Below are 20070 nucleotides of genomic sequence, written 5' to 3' on the forward strand. Positions count from 1 at the left end.
ACATTTTTGTTATAATGCATTTTGCAATAACCAGTTCAACATAAAGTAAAGTAGCATGTAACTACAATGAAAGTTCATTCGATTGCATTTAAAAACATTTCAAATCAAAATCTAAGACCATAAAAATGTAAATAAAATATTATATTAATATTTGTATTGTAATTTAGATGGTGAAATAAATTCAACATAATATTTGTCCGTCTTATCCCTCTTTATATATAGAAGTATGAGCTTTAAGCATTTTGTCTTATTGTTCATCTAATTTACAGCATGTAATCCGGAGGGATGTAAACTTTAGGCTACGTGGATTAATCAGTCCAGGCTTTTGGGGTAAAAGAATGAACAGACCCAATACAACATAGGCAAAACAGTGAGAAATGCATAATATAAAGTTTAATGCATTTGACTAAAAGTCACCCATATAAAAATATTTTACACAGCAATCAACATACAACTAACAGTACACACTGCACACAGATATAAAACATTTGTATAAAAAAAAAATCAAATGAATAAAAAACTATCAAGTTTTTTATTACTGTAGTGCAGACACTTACATCTAGTGGACTGGCTATTGTAAGTGCTAATTAGTGCTGATCCAAAACATGGAATGTATAGTGTACATTCTTAGTACTTAGCACTTAGTACTTAGTATTTTCTAAGAGCGGTGACAAAAATTTGTAAGAGCAAAATATTACATTTCAGTATATTTTCAAGGGTAAAAAGGCTGCCAAGTCATTGAAAATGTCTCTCTGTATTTCTCAGGGTCATTATGTTGTCATGGCAACACTGGCCTTTCTTCTCTTACTGAATGGCACAACTCCACAAGGTTTAGCATAGCCAGGATGGGAAACCACCAAGGAATAAAGATAAATAAGACAGTGCTATAACAACAAAATGAACTGGTTCACATTGAAGATATTTTAATAAATACAATACATTTCGGGCACTTTGTTCTCCTCTTTTCATAAACCATTATGTTCTCATTTTTAGGGGTTTCACTATTGTGTGCTATGGGTATGTTTAACAACATACCATTTATAAAGAAAAACTGAGAAGAAAAACATTTTTATCTTCATACCATTAACTGTAAAGCTTCACACACATTCTTTTGTACATACAATAAATATACACCAGTATTTTAAATCTATTTCTACATTTTCACAGGATACTCAGGATGAGGGGATTTTTCATGAAAATTAAATGAGTCAATGTCATATGCTATGACACTTATTTTCTTTGTTTACTAGCACCCTAGACTAGAACTAGAATCTGATGTACACACTGCTGCTGCCAAGTGACTCATAGCTAGCACGATAAATCATCTGTCAGTTTTTCTGGGCACTTCTATTGAGTCTTCTAGTATTGATTCTGTGCTGGTATCCAAAACAGACTGTCGCCTCCCTGTGGCAGAACTACAGACCTGCAGGTCAGCTGTAGAGATCTGTCTCAGCTCTCTGCGATATAAACGGACCGGTGTCATCTCTGAACTTTCCCCAGAGTGACCAGCAGCCCTTTCACACCCCTGAGACTGCGAGTGTGTGTGGTTGTATTGAAGCATTTGTGTCATTTTGCATGCTTGGGGGTCAGAAAACGATGACGGACTGGTGATTGGATATGCATGTCTTTTTATATGAGGATCATTGTGTGTGTTTTTGTCCGTTTGCTCAGCTTGTATCTTTGTGTATGTTGTTGCAATATGTGTCCGTGTCTGTACCTCACCAGTGTGCATCTGGGGGTCTTTTGCACTTGCATTTATCTGCACATTGTGCTTTTGTCTGAGTTCCTGTGTGTGTGAGGGCTGATGGACAGGGTGTAGGGCATCAGTGACAACCTCCTTGAGTTTCTTTTTAAGCTCCCTGCTGGAGCTTTTGTAGAAAAACAGCTCTTTCTCCAGATGCTGCAGTCTGTCTTCGATAGCCTCTCCTGCACCACCCTCTAAACACACACAGACACACACACCCACAGGGAGACAAAAGTAAATGATTAGCAATGTTCATTGAATTTCTGTGCAAATATTATGGCGAGGGACAGGACAAAAGGTTTTATGTTTAAACTTGTTCCAGGCTGATTTCCTCACCTTTAAGTTTCTGCAGCAGTAGCTGGATGTTGTTCTGGTGATCTTGGTGTTGTTGGGTGAGTCTTCGGTCCGCATCCAGGGCCAGGCGCTGCATGGCGACCTCCATCTCCCGCACCACCACCTCTTGTTCTCCAGCATGAAGCTGCAGCTCTTCACAATGCAAACGCAAATGGCGCTCTTCCTCACGAAGACAAACAACCTGGAGAGGTTGATAAAGGTGGCCAGAGAATAGTGCAGAAAAACACACATATAATTGCAAAGATATTGGCTGTATTTTTGCTTCTTCTCACACCTGCAGAGAAAATCAAAAGTTCGCAGGGAGTTCATCATGGTGTAAACAAACCTCCTGAAGAGAAGTTGATAAAGTTCATGATGTTATTAAAATGTATCAGTTGGAATAATGAAGGGCACAGGAGGGAGTCTGTGTAATAAAATGAGAATTACAGAAATTGCATTTCTGAGTCACAGAAACTTATCACCGGGAGAGAGAAGCAAGCAAAGGTAAGTAATGAAAGGGGAAAATTATCTTTAACTGGAACATAAAAATAAGTAATTACCATTTAGTTTCCATCTGACCATGGTAGAATCCATTTTTTTATTCACGAATGATTCAAGCAACCACCAAGCACACATTTAATTTACTTGTTAATGTAAAATAATAGGAAAGAAAAGTAAAAGCAGAGTAAAGGAAGTGATGACAGACAGACAACTTTCACTGGTAAAAACAGTATGTATGCTTTGTATGCAGAGCTGACTATGTGTATATCCAAATATGTGTGCAAACATTTTTATCCTACCTTGTTAAAATATTTGACTAGCAGCTCCGAAGCCTCATTAGATGAGAGTCCCTTCAGCTTTCTGATGACATCACATAGTTTAGCGGGTTCAGTGCTTTGTGATTGATGCGAAGAGGAGTCTGTGATTTGCAGCTTTTTCTGTTTGTCCTGGATGGAATGGCTTTTAAACTCCAGAGCTGCATCCAGAGCTTCAATAGCTTCCTCCAGCTGAAGCAGAGAATGCTCCTCCTGCATGAAGACACACAAATTGAAGTGCACAAAATAAAAAGATGCCCACCAATGAATAATAAAATGCATCATTAAATGAGGTCCTGTGCATGTGTCATACACACATAAAAGAGCCAAGTTTTTCTGACCTCCACCGTGAGCACTCTGTTGTCCTTCAGCTGGGCATCCAGAGTGTCTCTTCTCTTTTTAAGTGTATCCCTCTCTTTCTCCAGTTCCTCCATGGTGAGTCCTCTAGTCAGCCTTATACTACTGCTGCTCTGTAGCTGCTCCTCCAGAGACCCCAACCGTACAGACACACGCATCAGGTCCTGACTCAGAGCCTGAAAGGTCAGTGATAAAAAAAATGTCCAAATTTAATTAAAACTAAATTAAACAGATTGCCCTAATCAATAAATGAATTGTTAAAAAAAAACTTGTCACAATATTCACTAAATCATAATAAAAACAAAATCACACAGGGACATCACCCATACAGGCTGACCTGACTGGAGCGTAGCATCTTGGTCTCCAGTTTGTTTTTCTGTTGTAGACAGGCCTCCCGGCGCAGGAGCACCTCCTCTCTCCTCCTCAGCTCCTCCTCCAGCTCCTGCAGCTCTGCTCTCTTGTTAAGTACCTGCTCCTCCTCCTCCTCCAGCCAAATAAAGTCATGCGGCTATGGAGACAACAAGGAGGAGCGAGGAGAATGAGGTGACAGTAACAATAACTAAAGTGAAAAAGCAAAACAAACTTTTTAAGAAATTAAACTGCTTCTATATTTAACATACCTTGTCTTTTAACTCTTCCTTGTGATTGTTTTGGCACACAGTCAAATCTTCTGCTCTGACCTCCTGTATATATGTAAAAAAAAAAAAAAGTCATGTTAACTTATTAATTATTTACTCTAGTCTAGTTAGGTCTTTACAGTTTCTCAATGACTCTAGTTCAACAAATGTTTAATATGGACCCAGAGCAGGGTTAGTGAAAGTTTAAACTGTTCTTAAAACAATAAAAGAGATTTACTTCTAAACCCCAGTTAAATGGTCAAATATCAAATTAAATGAAAAGGGTAGGGGTAAAAGATTACTGACAAAACCCCCGATATTTTTAAGCATCTGTTACAGTGTGGATACACTACTGCTTCTCAACAATATTTACTGGCTTAACCAACTGTAGGATATCAGAAAGATATAGAAGATAATCTAAAAAAAAAAATAATATGTGGAACTCATTTATCCCCATCAACCTGTGTGATTTAACAGTGCTGACACGCATCAATCTCTTTTCCAATAGCACCATCTCAACAGCATGTTTGATGTTAGTGGGGTCATTTTTATAAATGTACAACTAACCCAATTTTGGTCATGTTCTTTGTTGTTGTTGGCCTCTCTCTGCTGCCTGAGGCTGCTCTGAAGCTGTGCTTTTTGCAGTCTCATGTGCTTCAGGCTGTGGTACAGCTCTGCTCGGACCTGCTGACTCTGCATGGAGAGTCTTGCCAAGACGCTGCCATCATCACTGTGCCTGCCATGTCTGTCCACTGCTTGGGTCTCCTTGTCTGTGAGACAAATACATACATTTAGAGATCTAAATACTGCTTAAAAGTAGAGATGACTCACTGGTAAACGCAACAGCATTCTAATCAAATCAGGTTTAAAGACACTGCAGATGACTGCAAATTTTCTCCCTTTTTGTGCCACTTATAGTTCACCATTTGACTCTCAGGCCATCATTCTATATAAGCTAGTCACCACATACGAACGTTTCCCATGGAATGTTTCCCATTGGCTTCAGGGATGCTACTGAGAAGAAAAACAATCACATTGTCTGTTTTTCCAATATTTGGAGGAATGTATCAATGTCGGCTATAGTATACTGTTTTGAGCATTTTACTAGGGCAGGCAAAGTCATAGTCCTTCATTCTTCTGCTGATGAAATCGTTAAATTTCTAAATTCAGTTTGAATCAGTACTGCAGTAATGTTTTTGGCAACCGTGGCTTACAACATGGAATCAGCCAAAGACATCCATCATTCTTGACTCAACTCAGAATGAGTAACACTACAAACATACAGAAGAAAGGAATACATAGTTTGTATTCAAGGAAACACACCAGTTTTGTCAAGCTCTTTGATGAGTTCCTCTTTCAAGCGCATGTTGACTGACAGATCTTGAATCCTTCTCTGAGTGATGCTGGCTCTTAGCCTCACCTTTCTCATATGGCTTTGCTCACCAAGGTTTTCCTTGGTTCCTGAGAAGAAATAGCAAGTTACTATATGAAGAGGAAACAACTTCTTGGATTAAAAAAAAATCCTTAGAATGTCATAGGAAAACATGCCCCTATCAATCCAGGAAGCAAGGAAAAGAGAGGAAAAGAAAGTAAAAAACATGTAAACTGTACCTGTGGCTCGTTGAGGCTGTTGTACTATTGGATTTCCATTTGATGTTTGGTCTATTCCAGCGTTCTTCTCTTTCAGAGCTGATTTCTTCTGCTGGCCGGTCCATGTTCGATTTAAAGGACGCCTGGAGTAAGGTCACAATACTTGATTAGACAGATCTTTGAATGAAGTCAATTCTATAAGAAAAACAGATTATCTGAATGAATATTTATACTGATGTGTGTAAAAACTCCACAATTCACCCCCAGGGATGTCACATCTCCTATGCTTAAGCACGCTCAGTCGGCCAACACGCTGCCAACAAGGGGCGAGGGACATAACACAGAAACTAGGCCACAGACGCTCACTGACGAACCAAACACTGGCTGACTGCTGATAAGCTGGTCAGCCTGTTGTATCTGGCCCTTTAAATGCACAAGCAGCATTTTTGCTGTCATTTAAATGTTTCGACTAGTTTCAATGTACAAAAGGTAAAATAAAAAGAATGATATGCAGGTTTTGAATGATTTGTAAGAGGTAAGGGTAAACCACCAACTAAATTGACAAGTGCTTTTGTTGACCAGAACAAAATGCACTCATACTTGACAACAAAATTGTAGTGTGTCACTGGAGTGCTTCTGCTGTGCCTCTCTTCCTCTACAAAGTGGGAGCAGGTCAGGAATAAATGTTATCACCGAAGGCTTGTGTTACACAGGCTCTCACCTCAATCCCATTCTGCCCACAAAGTTATCATCTCCCTCCTCCTCCTTCTCTTGATCCTTGTCTTTGCTCTCTGCCCGTTGTTTTATGAATGGACAGTACACCTCATCCTTCTCCTCGATTTCAGCCAGCAGGAGTTGACTGCGCATCTTAAAAGCTGCCATCACCCTCTCCAGTGAATAGGCCGGGGGGCTGGAGTGAATCTGAACACACACATGCATTTGAACAGATATATATTCAGACATGAACATATCAATGTATGTTACAACATTGTTTAGAGCTTACCAGAGTTAAAGTCAAGAGCAAGGGTCAACAAATACACACACACAGAATATAAAAACAGTACAGCTACCTACCCTCCTGGGAGGTCCGTGTCCCCAGCTGTGTCTGATCAGAGGGACACTGTGGGGTCTTTTGCCTGAAGCCCCGGTTTCTATGGCAGCCCCTGAGGTAGCACCCCTTAAGGTCAAAAGATCACTGCGAAGACGACTGATGAGGATCTGCTGGTCCACAAGTTGTTCAGTCTGAAAACATTCACACACAAATGTGCACATTGATGTTTTATTTGCAGATGACCATCACTCTGAAGGTGTCTGTGTCCTTTTCTACTGTATTGTAGATCTGCACTCAGGACTCTACTTCTCCTCACCTGTATACGACTACGTTCCTTTTCTTCCTCCAAGGCCTGAAGGTAGGTTTTGCTCTCTTGAAGAAGTTCCTCTACTTCTTTTCGGGCCTGTCTCAGCTCTGCCTCTTTCTGCTCCAACAGCTGTTCCTCTATGGTGAGAGCTTCCTGAGAGACACATGAAGAGAGTTTTCTGTCCCCCGGCTCGTAGCGAGCCGGGGGACAGTGGAGCTGCCGAGAGACCTTTTGCCTTTCAACTTTCGCTCTAAACTATTTAAAACGCCGTCTACAGCTAAAGATAGTTTCACGTCTGCTGCATGTTGGATCCGTAAGAAAACTACAAGCTTCCAAGTGCCGAGTAGTACGCGTCATTGTCTTGCCGTCCCTCCCCGCTATGTGATTGGATCCCTAAAACAGGGCTAAGAAACGGCCCTGGTTGCCAGACTGGATGGAGGTTCGAAATTAAATTCGAGCGCGCAAGGCAGTATGGGTATACCCAGGCTACTATTCCGCCATATCGGTTATCAATTAATTTTCCACCACTAAAATCAGTATCGGCATCGGTCTCCAAAATCCCATTTTGGTCGGGCTCTTATTGCGATCTAATGTTTATTTTTCACTGACTTGTTATTATTACCTTGCATTTGTTGAGTTCTTCTCTTAGCTTTATTATGGTGACATGGTGGGGTTGATCTCCATCCTCCTCTGAAGAATCTTTCTCATTAGCTTGATGCAATTGATTGACAGCCATGAGTCTCTCCTGCCAATCCTGCAGACGCTGCCTGAAAGAATGACTTGAAGTGGGGCCAGAGATATTTGCAAGCAGGGCTGCAGCTTCCAGTGCCAGGACGCGGTACTGTGATGGTTCCTCTTGGTTCACCTTCTGATCTGAATCAGACATCTGACAGGACTGTTTGAAGCTGTCCCCCTCTCCAGCTCTTCCGTGTGTCCTCTCCCTTTCCATCTCTCTCTCCTTTTCTTTAAGTAGTTCTCTTAGTGTCTGTACTTCATACTCAAGCTCACCCATTCGAGCCTCACCAGGGTCCCAGGTTGGAGGACATGATTTAACGTCTGTATGAGAAGATATAACTCCAGGACGGTTACGAATGTGCCGGGCCTTGGATGCAAACTGCAGGACACTCAGAGTCTCAGCTACACTGGGGTGAGAGGGGCTTACACATGCCACCATGAGCGTATGGGCGGTGCCTCCTAGTGAATCACGGAGGAGACGGGTGATCTTGGCATCACGGTACGGTATGTGTGCACTGTTGCAACTGTTACCACGCCGATTTCGAGCGGGGTCAGAGAGGGCACGGATGACGTTGCCCAGAGCGAGCAGGCCTGTGTTGATCTGAACAGACTCTTTCAGTCTTGTTCCAGTGTTTCCAGTTTTTCCCGCACGCTCCGAGCCAGCAAGGTCAACCAGACAGAGTTTGGAAGAGCTGACGGATTTTAAGGAGGATTTGTTGTTGCAACACTGGATAAGCTGAAGGGTGAGGATGGCATGAGAGCGGCTGGAGTGCTCGTTCATTCCTGTTGTGCCAGTGTGTCGCAGGGCATTCCCCGTCTCGAGAACGCTTAGTAGCTCCTCTGCTGAGGTGACAACCATCTCTTTGGCTCCCACCACCACTGAAAACATAAACAAAACCATTGAATTATAGTTTTTAATTAGACACTTTTACACTGAGTCGGAATGGTTTTTCCTAAAGTGGCCATTAATCCAATGAACAAATTGAAAAGTCCTAACATGCCATCCTATGATGCCTAAAGGTGTATGTCTCATTTAAGGAAATCCTATGAGCTCACTCCCTCGTGTGTATGTGAAACATATTTTGTCACATTTGCTTGCCAGTCAAACATAATGTTTAATTACCAGTGTTTCCCCTTTCATCCTCTCTAATATGAAGCTCTTTGTGAATAGTGTGCAGCTCCAGCAGGTCTCTCAGCTCCTCCCTGTACAGCTCCATATATGAGACCCGCACTGTGGCTTCCACACCATCGCTGTTCTTCCTCTTTTCCTCCAGCGACAAGAACACATCCTGGGCCACACGGTCAATGATTCCTCCCTCTTCATCTGAGAGAGGTTGTAGAAGAATGAAACACATAGTTATAAAGTAAATGTTCCCAGACCGTAAAAGAGACCATTTGGGTCAAATCTCTGGTATATCTAAAAGGGATAAGAAAGTAGCAAAATGGTCATGAAAGTTTGCTTTTGCCTTTTGAGAGCCAAACAAAATTGTTAAATTATATAATTCCGTCACCCTGTTAAAATAATCGCCTTACTCATTTTTTCAAGTTTTGCAGGAAACACAAAAAACTTCACCAAAAGTGTAACATATGACATTTATTGATCATTTCACTCAAAAAGGATGTAACAAAGGATGGCTATTGGCATAGTAATAACACTGTGTGTAAATTATGTAACTTAAGAGAAATAAATGAATTAGGCATTTTTTTGAACATGCCTTTGTGACTCAAGCAAGATCTAACACTTTATTTTGAAGATGTCTACATAAGAGTCACACAAGCCTGTCAGAAACATGACATGACAAGTATCATGAGCATTAATGTTACTTCAAAGTGTCATTAATGTTCATGACACATCCCATGTCATGTTTTATGACACGCTCATGTCACTGTTATGTAGACACCTTAGAGTAAAGTGTTACCAATATTAGTGTCAACAATAAAACACTGATAAACTAAACTGATAACTAAACAATCTCCCTCTAGCTCTTCTTTGCTGTGTTCTTATCTGATGCCTATGAATGTGGCAAATTGTCAAAGAAGTGATGATCTTAAAGGGGTAAAATCACATGATCTGATCAACTAGGATGGAGGCGTGTGGAGATGATTTAGGCAAAAAAAAAACAATTTTGACAAAAAATTACTTAGGCTATTATTTTAACAGTGTGACGATTTGAGTGCCTGCTTGAAAGACTCAAACACACAGTAGGCCTCTCACATCTAAGCCTACAAAGATCACCCTGAATAGCTACCATCTGTTATTTTCTGTCTTGCTAATCTACTAAAACAATCCTCTGGATGTGCCTTTGGGATAAAAACTGCCACCTTGTGTTCTGTACAACTTACCTAGGCTCCCCCCTCCGAGTGTGTATGTCTTCCCTGAGCCTGTCTGTCCATAGCAGAAGACAGTGGCATTGTAGCCGTCGACCAGTGACTCCACCAGGGGCTGGACGCACGACTCGTACACCTCATCCTGGCTGGCTGTCGGTCCAAATGCGTGGTCGAAGGAGAAGAGTCGGTCTGAGCCGAGCATCACCTGCGCGGAGTCCGGCACCACCCGCACACACACCTGGTGGTTGTGGAGGACTTCTTTGCGGAGCAGGGGACGGATACGGAGCGCCACCCGGACACACACCTCGCTCATGACGGCGAAGTGTGATGAGAATTACTACCGCTGACGAATACAGGTAAAACTTTTTTTTATCTGAGCTCTTAAAGTTGTTGGACACGAAATAAACGCGAGACAATGAGCTACATCTCGTCAAAACAGACCGCCTGGTGTTGACCTTGTGTGTTGAACTGTGTTGTTAACTTCATCTCCCGTTTGTTGTCGCTTCTCTGTTGCCCGGGAAACAGCAGCGGTTGGTAAGTGGACGCCGCGGAAGTCGAGGAAAGCCGGAGAGGCGTTCAAGAGCCTTCGTGAAGAGCGGACAGAACGGTACGTGAATGCAACAGCGCCACCTTCTGATACTATTTATACACAACATACAGCAGCCTGTCATGCCTGGGTTAGTGACTGCAGCTACTGTTTGAGTCGTCCACTACCAGTGGTGGAAAAAGTATTCAGATCCCTTACTTAAACCTCTGAAGTCCAGGAGATTTTGGTTCAAATTTGTCAACTTCCTATGCATTCATTTCTGTCTCTGTTTAGCATATTTCAGTCTGTCCTTACATCACATGCATGGCTCCTTTTTCTCCACACAAACTTGGCTATCAGTCAGATTTTTCATTGTATTTTAACCCATAAGAACCCACGGTGACATGGGTGTAACAAACATTTTAAATGTTCTAGAATCTCCCATATTCAGCTTTATGCTTGACCTAAACTCATTAAGTCATTAAGTATACGTCACATTATTTTCACTGTTTAAACTATTTTCGATTATATTGAATTAATATATGCTCTGCTGTTCAATTTAAAGTAGATTTGACCAAATATAAACAAAAAATAATCCTATCTATGAGCCTGATCTCCTCCTGTGCAGTTGAGCCTCAGGACAAAGCTCAATGCTGGAGCAAATCAGATAAGACATTTGTGGAGGTCAACTGGCCACTTTCATGGGTGGGGTAGACCTCCTTGATGCATGTGTTACAAAATCCAATTACCACATGAGTTCGCGGAGGTGGTATCTCTACTTGTTCTGGCAAACCATCATGTTAGGCCTTGTTAATGCATGGTTGATCTACCGCCGTGACTGTAAACAACCTAATAGGATAAAGTCTGTTTACTTCAATCTGTTTAACTACTGTGCAGTCAACCTTCATGTCTGTCCTTGACAAGGACATATTCTGTACTGACGCTGCCCCATCAATACTTAAGCTGTAAGTCTGGGTATCATTGTTTGATAGCCCTACACTATCACAAATGACAAAGTAAATGACTATCATTGTTCTCTTATATCACACATTTTAAATGGATTTTCGTACAGTCAAAAGTACAAAAATTGCAATCTGATGTTTTGTATTTATAAAGCTCTACTGTTGAAGCTCTCTTACATTTCTGCTGATTGAGATCTTGTAACGACAGCACTCGATCCAGTAACTACTCCTAAATACCAGATGCCTCCACACAATTTGAGCTATTGATTTTTTATTTTACGTTTATCCAATTTTTAACCATTTTAGATCATGTAGCCAACTACTTTTAGTTCACATAGTTGTTTTTGAATTTAACATTCAACATCCATTTGTGACCACTCAAAACATTGTAAATCTCCCAACAATAAAACTGCTTAAGGAGATGATGTGAAATATGATCCTCAACATTCCTTTAAAAGAAACAAATTTCAATATCTAATCAAAATTATTTATATATTTATTTATCACTTCAGTCAGTTCAAAAGTTCCAGCCACTGCAGATACCCCAATGTGTCCGTAATTGTACGTTTGCATACAGTTTATAATTACTTGCTCTTCATTACAGCAAGATATTTATTAGCAAATTTTCCACATCAACAACAGTAAACATTTTAATTGACTGCAAATGTACAACTGTGACTACTACCCACATAGAAGAAAAAGCTACATTCTACTTGACACTTGTTTCCATTACAGCTATAGAGAAACCCATTTGTACATACAGTATATCTGGCACGGAGACATGACTGGCTTTATCCCAGGGAGAGGCCCGAAGCCAAGGCTGCACGCTGAGAAGTGCAGCCTACTGTATGTAATACTGCCAGCCGGCTCGTCAGTAGTAAATACAGCGTGTGTGGTGTATGGGAATGTGGGCCATCTCTTTGTGGTGCTGCTTGGCATAAGGCCACAAGTAGAAGTCGATGATCGCGGAGTTGGCGCTGCAGGTCTGTCTGTCTCTCTCCTGCACCAGCTTGCAGAGACGTTCTTTGATGAGCTCCACGGACCAAATCGAACAACCTCGGATCTCGACCTCCCTCCTGTCCCCTGAACTCAGCAGCTCACCTGAGAGAAATGGGAGACAAATGCACAACACACACAGATCAGACCTTACTATTTCTACACGATTCATGTCTTTATGAGAAACACATGCACACATTGTCTCACCGTTTTTCAGCGCCTGCATCAGAGCGTCAGAGTATCGTAGCGCTCCGAGGTAGACGAGAGCCTGAGGGACCCTGTAGTCTGCGAACATGGTGAGCCAGTCCATGTTTGTGATGTCTCCGTCCTGCATTATACCCCAAGAATCTGCCACCAGGATCTGGGCTCGCTTGTACAACGAGACTCTCTTCCCCTGAAAAAAACAGTTAGGCAGCTCTGCTAATAAGATATGTTAATATGATGATATAGATATATCATCACATATATATCATAATATATATCATGACAAACTAATGCATTTCATTTAACCTCTCGATCTTTAAGAGCTATTCCATATGTCCCATATGAAAGATGGGAGGACACCTTTGATTGTCCTATACCCTGAAAGTAAGTTTAAGTTAATATATCAAACAAAATTAGACACATTTATGAAAGCCTTTCTGTTAAAAATAATCTATAATTTCTCGGCAACAAGGAAAATGATACAGATTTTGCCGCAGAGTGCAATATTTTTTGTTTAAAAATTCTAAATTGTGTTATTTATTTTGGTTGTTAGGCCATGTGATTGTATTTGTGTGCATTGGTTTGATTTTGTATTTTGGTCTAATTTAGTATAAATCTGATGTTTTGTTTTGTGTTTATTGTTTATCTTCTTGGTGACTTATGTCATGTATTTGTCAATTAGGAAAAAAACAGATAATATCATAACAACAATGCATGCACAAACAGTATAAATTGCTCCTTCACTCACTGTGTACTATGAAGAGACCATTGTTGCTACGCTGTCGTTGGCCAGGAGATGGAACTCTCAGATCACATATTAGCTCGAGTTCCCCAAATACATACATTTATCTCATTTAACATTTAAACATTCTTATGTGCTTTCAATATATTTTATACATTTTGTATTCATTAGGTTATGAGTTCAAACTGTCGTACAGTACATGCATTGTACATTCTGGAGAAAAACTGCAAGTATTGGCTTTGACTGTAAAAAATAAAAAGGTAAAAACCTCAACGCTGTTTTTTTCCAAATGTGGTAAAATTCAATTTTTATAATGTTTGTATATGAACACCTATCCAACCACAAAGTGATTTTTTTTGTATCTGTGATGTAGTTAATGTTTTAATAATTTTCACATCCAAACCTTTTTCAACAAATATTTCAAATATGAAATATTCCACGATTTTAAAAAGGGTACAGGGTACATGCATTTAAAAATGTTATACAGGTGCCTGATCAAAGAAAAAAACCAAAGTAAAAATCAGACAAATGATCTGCACCTTATTATAAAAGACCTGAGCATTTTGAATCGTAATGTTTCAATCTAACAGACATCTTGCTTTTAATTCAGTGTGCATATCTTTTGTCTGATTTTTTTTTTCTCCACAATTTTATTCTCAACCATCTCAAACTCTAACCTCATATGTAGCCTCGTCCCTGTAGGAAGGGATCTTCTCCACGATAAATTCCACCATCTTCCGGGCATCGTTTCCGGCTTGGCTGATAAAACTCAAGAAGCTTCCGCCGTGTTCCTGCAGCACGCGACCACCTTCAGTCAGCACCTTGTTAGAAAGATTCAACATGTGATGCATTCAACCTAAACTATTATGATGAGCAACATACCGTAAATTTCACTTTTTATAAATGGAATTCAATCCAGCTAATACCGTAACGCTAATAGAAATAATAATTATATGAGCTTTAAAATCTGTTTCGTTAGTGAAATCATGTAATCTGTCAGGGAACGAAACACACATTTTAATTAAAACACACAGAAACAATATGTCACACATATCAAATCACAAATCAATGTATCTTCTTTGTTCAGAGTCTATTAGTTAGAAAGATGAGATGATACATCCTGTTTATCTTACCACATCTGTTTGTCTGTGAACTGAAAAACCCTGCTTTTGTTTTGTGCTGAGAATGCTTTTAACAAAGTTCAAAACAAAAAGTAAAAACACAAGGCAAAAAGGCTTCAATTGTGATACCAATGTAAAATCCTTGAAGCAACTTGTGATGGATTGTGTTGTATGATGGATATCAACATGATAATGGGAGAACCTGGTGCCGCTCTTGAAGCATGGGCATCGGTGTTTCATTGTCTGATCGAAGGACGTGTGCCAACTCCTCCACACTCATCTGAGAGAAGTACTTCGGATCAGTGATGGCTATACCTGTGGACAGTGGTAGAAGTATTCAGATCTGTGTGAAAATACTGCAATAAAATTACATATTAACAAGTTAAACAAGAGTTCAAATGCAGTCCTGATCATAACAACTAAATATTAATTTCTCTTCATCCTTTGAATGCCTGTTTGTTTACATATGCCACTGTTGTTGCTTTTGTTGCCAAAATTATGAATATAATTCAAATTAAATGGACTGCACTTATATAGTGCTTTTATCCAAAGAGCTTTACATGACAGACTTTAGAAATTAGTTAAAAGCCACAAAGGTCCCTTAATAGAAGTATTCAGATCCTTTATTTAAGTAAAAGTCAAAAAAAGTCCTGAATTAAATTTTTTAAATGTACATAAAGTAATATCATGTTCTCATTGTGCAGACTGGTTCTTTTCAGAGTTCTATATGATAATAAAATGTTTTATTATCAAGTTTTGTATTACAAACTTATACACATAAGAGCATTTTATTGTTGTTTAAAAATTAAACCGGCCCTTTCATGGATCATGCAACATCCCTGGAGTAGATTATAGAAATGCATATTAAAACATACGCGTATTATATGTTTTTTATGTAAAATCTTAGTCCGCAATGTGACAAGTACCTACAGTTTTTGGATAAATGTAATGGAGTAAAAACATACATTTCACTCCTAAATGTGGTGGAGTAGAAGTATAAAGTAGCAATCATACAAGTACAATGTAAAGTACAAGTGTCTCTAATTTGTACTTGGGTAGATTAGTACTTAGTTACTTTCCATTGCCTGTAGAGTGAAGAGGTGAAGAAGCTACAAGAAGTATTTACAGAAACTACTGGAGAGAATGAGGACACTCAAGTGACTGAAGCTATGAAGTTATGGCGTGCTTTAATAACAGGAATATAGCTCCACAGCAACCAATTCTCACATCAAACTCAAAAGACATAATTTGTTCTGATCTCACGCTGTCTGCCCTCGAGATTCACACGCTGGAGCAAAGCTACCTGAGCTTTTCTGAGAGAATCTCTTGTAATTATAAAGGCCACAGCGACCACACATTGAGAGCTCTATTCCATATGAGACATAATTGATTCATATCCGGAGTCATTCACGCTAATTATGAATGATGCACAGGCGCATGCAGAGCTACGAGCAATTTCCCAGCAGTCCAAGTTCAAGTAAAGGGCACATACACAATAATTGGTAATAGCAGTGCACACAGAAAAGGCACACAGAAAAGAGGAACAAAAAGATACATGAAAAAAGGACTTGATTATACATCTTTCTCTCCAGAGATAAAGCCGCAAGCGAAAAGGATAAATCAATCTATAAAAAAGGCAAAGGTGTCATGTAACACTGTTACAGCATGGCTTTACCCTTTTCTTCATGATTCTGACATTTCTATCACCCAGGTTATTATTTAAATACAATCTGGTTTAGAGGGACACCCTCTATATGCTTTTGTTCATTAAAGTCTCTTTACAATTTAAAAAAAAAAATTACATAGGCAACTGATATCTTAATCAGATTTGTTGTATTTACTCAGTGGTAATAAAAGTTTTAAATCACATTGCATTTGTGTATTTCAGTTACCCTGTTGATTAAATAGGTAGTGGTAAATGAACCCCCATAAAAATGGCTACTCCTCAAGAGAAGGCACAATGTGTATCATGGTTTATTGGAACAAAATCGGATACGCAGACTCAGCAAAACTGCAGATGGAAGAGATCCACCATCCTGTCCGTCAATTCGTGCATGGCACAAGAAATCTATGGAGACAGGGACAGTGTTGGATAAAGAGAGGAGGGGATGACCCTAACCCTAACCAACTAATGGTGGCCATGTAGAGTTTTATTAAATGAGGCAAAAAAACCTTTAATATCTACCCCTCATTTTGTAATAATATCCACATATTTGTCTGTTCCTTTGTTTTTTTTAAGTTGTAAAGAGACTTCATGGACATGCTGATATAACAAGGCTTTAACCAGAAAAAAACCCATCATTTTTTCTTTATAAGTGCTTTAACCTTCATCCATGGCTCTGGTGATGGCAGCACAAAGGGTCATGTAGCCCGTGTACGTGGTCCCTTTATAGGTCACCTCACACTGTTGAGTTTCTTCCTCCGGCCAAAAGGAGAAGTTCATGGTGTCGACCACAAACACCCAGTTCAGGGCCTGCAATGTTGAAAAACACAAAATATCGAGAGGGAGAAAAAAAAAAAAAGAATGAAAACCTGAGGTTTCTACCAAAACGCTTAAATAGTGCAGTGAGCAAGCAGACAGCTGCTGACCTAGAAACAAGGCGAATAAAATAATCTGTTTTCTTCCCTTCATTTAGTGGAGATACAGTGCATACGGAAAGTATTCACAGCGCTTCACTTTTTCCATATTTTGTTATGTTACAGCCTTATTCCAAAATGGATTCAATTAATTTTTTCCCCTCAAAATCCTACACAAAATACTCCATAATGACAACTTTAAAAAAGTTTGTTTGAGATTTTTGCAAATTTACTAAAAATAAAAAACGAAGAAATCACTTGTACATAAGTATTCACACTGCAATTTGAAAAGACCATACTGTGATTTGATAAGATTGTGATTAATTGTTCAGCCCTAGCACTTAATATATTAAAAGCAAAATCAGTCATTAGGCAGAACGGCTTCTTTCAGGGTGTTATATTCCTAAAGTATATTCTATTATTCAGCTTTCACCACTAACTAAACATGTAAGAGCATTTAAATGTTTTAATTAATCAATGTGGAGGGAATTTTAGATACTTTATATACCACTGAGTAGATTTTAGTTCTGCAACATAAAATATAACCATATCATGTTTTTTTTAGTTCAATCATAAGTGTAAATAAATGTTGTGTCAAAAAAGTTGCATTAAATGGAAAGTATTTATTATTAAGAGCTTCTTAAAACGTAGAAAATTTTTAGTATTTTTCACCAACAGATATAAGCTTCATGGTTAAAAGCAATGAATAATAAAATAAGTAAATTAAATGAATCTACAAATTATCAACACCACATCTCAAGTCATTTGAGTTTTCACTCTGCCATCTTATTTATGTAAATAACAGGGTTAAAGATACAAATTCTGCAATTCATTAATTCGTATTTCTTACTGGGATTTATGTGACACCTCTCCATACCTTCATATAGATATTTATAAAATAATTACCACCTGTCACCTTATGAATGAAGTACCCCTGTTGCCAGTGAAACATCTATGTACCACGTGATTCAGTTCTCATGGATATTAATAATCTATTTCTCTGGGTGGCCCTGCTTGTAGACAGACTCCCCTGATCCGAGGTGGTTGCTGGGGCCAATGGATTCGCCTTCTTCCAGCCACTGGTGGTCAGAGCGTCACTGTGTCGGAGGTTGTAGAGCATCTCTGCCACCTTCTGCACTCCTTCATCTTCCACAAACACATCCTGACTCCGCTCTGCTATGAATTGCCCAGACTCACGGGGAAGCAGAGGTGGCTCCATGATGCACTGTCCTACTGTATGGAGAAGAAACACATCTGACAGGACACATGTAGGCACCAGAGCATATGTAAAATTTACAAATACATTCCTCAGCAGTCCCCACTTTGAACACATCTATGTTTGCATACCTTGAGAAGTCTTAATTCTAATCAGACACATTGCAAACTTCAGAAGCAGCTTTGGAGAACATGCATGGGTGGGTGCAGGGGGATATGTGAATGCCAGTGCCCTTTTTATACTGAAACACCAATATCCTACAAACATCTCTGGGGAAGTGCCATTTTAAAGATCTCTCTGCTGTATGAGATCATTCACTATGAAAATACATCATCAAGATGGAGAGATGTAACGAAGCAAGAGCATTTTGAAAAGAGAAAATCTGTGCTTGTTTTCAAACTCTCTTTCCAGTGTTTTTAGGGTCTGGCTTCACTCTGAAGTCATGAAGGTGCTTTGTAACTAAAAGTAGAGTGCACGAAAAATAAAAGCCCTGCACACAGGACCATCTCTGACCAACCCCGTTATTAAAACTAAAAGAACTAAATTATATCCTTCTCGTTCGACCTCTAAAAGCTGCCTAGTCTTTTCTATCAATCTGAAGAGTCCAATGGCTGTGTGTTAATGATGTGTTCTCTATCAGACTGATAATAGGACACTGTGACGCACAAACATAGTGGCCTCCTGAATGAAATTCATTTCACTGCTCTTTCTGTGATGAGTCACATGATTTACTCTCCACACTGAAATACAAAACATAGTTGTTTTTATGGAAAAAGCTGTATCGTGCGTGGGTCCACTAGACATACAGAGGCAACGTGACATTAAGTTTTATTGAAAACTGGCCGAGCAAAGTGCATGTAGTAACCTGATGACTGTTGAGTGTTCACCAACAAATTCCTCACCACTAACAAAGACACTACTCAGCTTTTACACTGCTGATTAGTATTCGAAACAAACTTCCTACTTAGCGACAATTTACCTATTTTTTTTTATTCATAAACGGATGTTTGTTTATTAAACTTACCGATGAAGGCGTGCAAAGTAAACCACAAACTCGTGTTGCTTCGTGTTTTCACTACCTGGTTTCGAGCTGTTGGCCAATCAGAGTCCTCCGCCGTGAACTCATCACGGTCTGATAAACCAATCATAAGAAGCCAGGAGAGGAAACCGGAAACAATATCCATTAGGTTATGAATACAGTTATAGACTGTTTATTTTAATTATATATATGATAAAATTAAAATAAATAACTATCTTTAAATTCTATACAAAAGTATAGTATATCTGTTCTAGGCCAGTTGAAGGTCTAAACAAAATATTTTATTAGGATGTACAATCCATCCAGTAACCACCCAACATGAAGTGAAGTTCAACAGCTAACCTTACCAGGTAAGTGAACAAGACTCAGGTTTTAATAATGCAAAATGAAAACGTATAAAAATAATAATTTATAACTCCAAGTTGACAGACAGAAATAAATTGTACTATTCCAGACTATTCGAAAAACATTACCAGACTAGTTTCTTTGACGTGAGGATAAGCGGCTTTTACTTTGTCATTTCAATGATTGTCAATCTAGGATCCGATTCCAACTAGGGCTGGGCGATATGGACCAAAAGTCAGATCCCGATACATTTAGGCTCAATATAGATATACAATATATAACCCAATATTTTCATCGCAAAGTGAGAGCAAATGTTTAGTCAAAGTCAAATATGACATGTCACAAGTAGTTTTATTGAAAACGTTAATTTAAGTGAACATAAATATGTATACCAACAGGAGTACCTCATTTTAAATCAAAGCTCTATAAAGCGCACTTTTTAATAAATAAAAATATCTTAAATGA

At 39.2% G+C, this 20070-nt stretch overlaps 2 protein-coding genes across 3 annotated transcripts; both read right to left on the reverse strand.

The window, feature by feature from the left end:
• Window positions 1–384: 384 nt before the first annotated feature.
• On the reverse strand, window positions 385–10364 carry LOC131974109 (kinesin-like protein KIF27). The gene is made up of 15 exons (XM_059336256.1): window positions 9893–10364; window positions 8673–8873; window positions 7437–8428; window positions 6824–6967; window positions 6531–6698; window positions 6178–6377; window positions 5478–5599; window positions 5190–5327; window positions 4434–4636; window positions 3870–3932; window positions 3587–3757; window positions 3234–3425; window positions 2878–3105; window positions 2081–2279; window positions 385–1938 (listed from the first exon to the last, which is right to left on the reverse strand). Exons 1-15 carry the CDS (start codon window positions 10188–10190, stop codon window positions 1322–1324), a joined length of 3936 nt encoding a protein of 1311 aa, XP_059192239.1. The 5' UTR covers window positions 10191–10364; the 3' UTR covers window positions 385–1321.
• Window positions 10365–11619: 1255 nt separating this feature from the next.
• qng1 (Q-nucleotide N-glycosylase 1) lies at window positions 11620–19452 on the reverse strand. Of its 2 annotated transcripts, none has more exons than XM_059338193.1 (7): window positions 19246–19452; window positions 18035–18235; window positions 16754–16900; window positions 14631–14743; window positions 13985–14128; window positions 12569–12755; window positions 11620–12466 (listed from the first exon to the last, which is right to left on the reverse strand). In XM_059338193.1, exons 1-7 carry the CDS (start codon window positions 19403–19405, stop codon window positions 12237–12239), a joined length of 1182 nt encoding a protein of 393 aa, XP_059194176.1. In that variant the 5' UTR covers window positions 19406–19452; the 3' UTR covers window positions 11620–12236. The 2 variants fall into 2 exon arrangements, with proteins under 2 accessions (XP_059194176.1, XP_059194175.1); XM_059338192.1 differs by having other exon boundaries at window positions 18035–18238.
• Between the last annotated feature and the right edge of the window lie 618 nt (window positions 19453–20070).

Source organism: Centropristis striata, chromosome 7 (assembly GCF_030273125.1).
Source record: "Centropristis striata isolate RG_2023a ecotype Rhode Island chromosome 7, C.striata_1.0, whole genome shotgun sequence".
In the NCBI taxonomy this organism is placed as follows: domain Eukaryota; kingdom Metazoa; phylum Chordata; class Actinopteri; order Perciformes; family Serranidae; genus Centropristis; species Centropristis striata.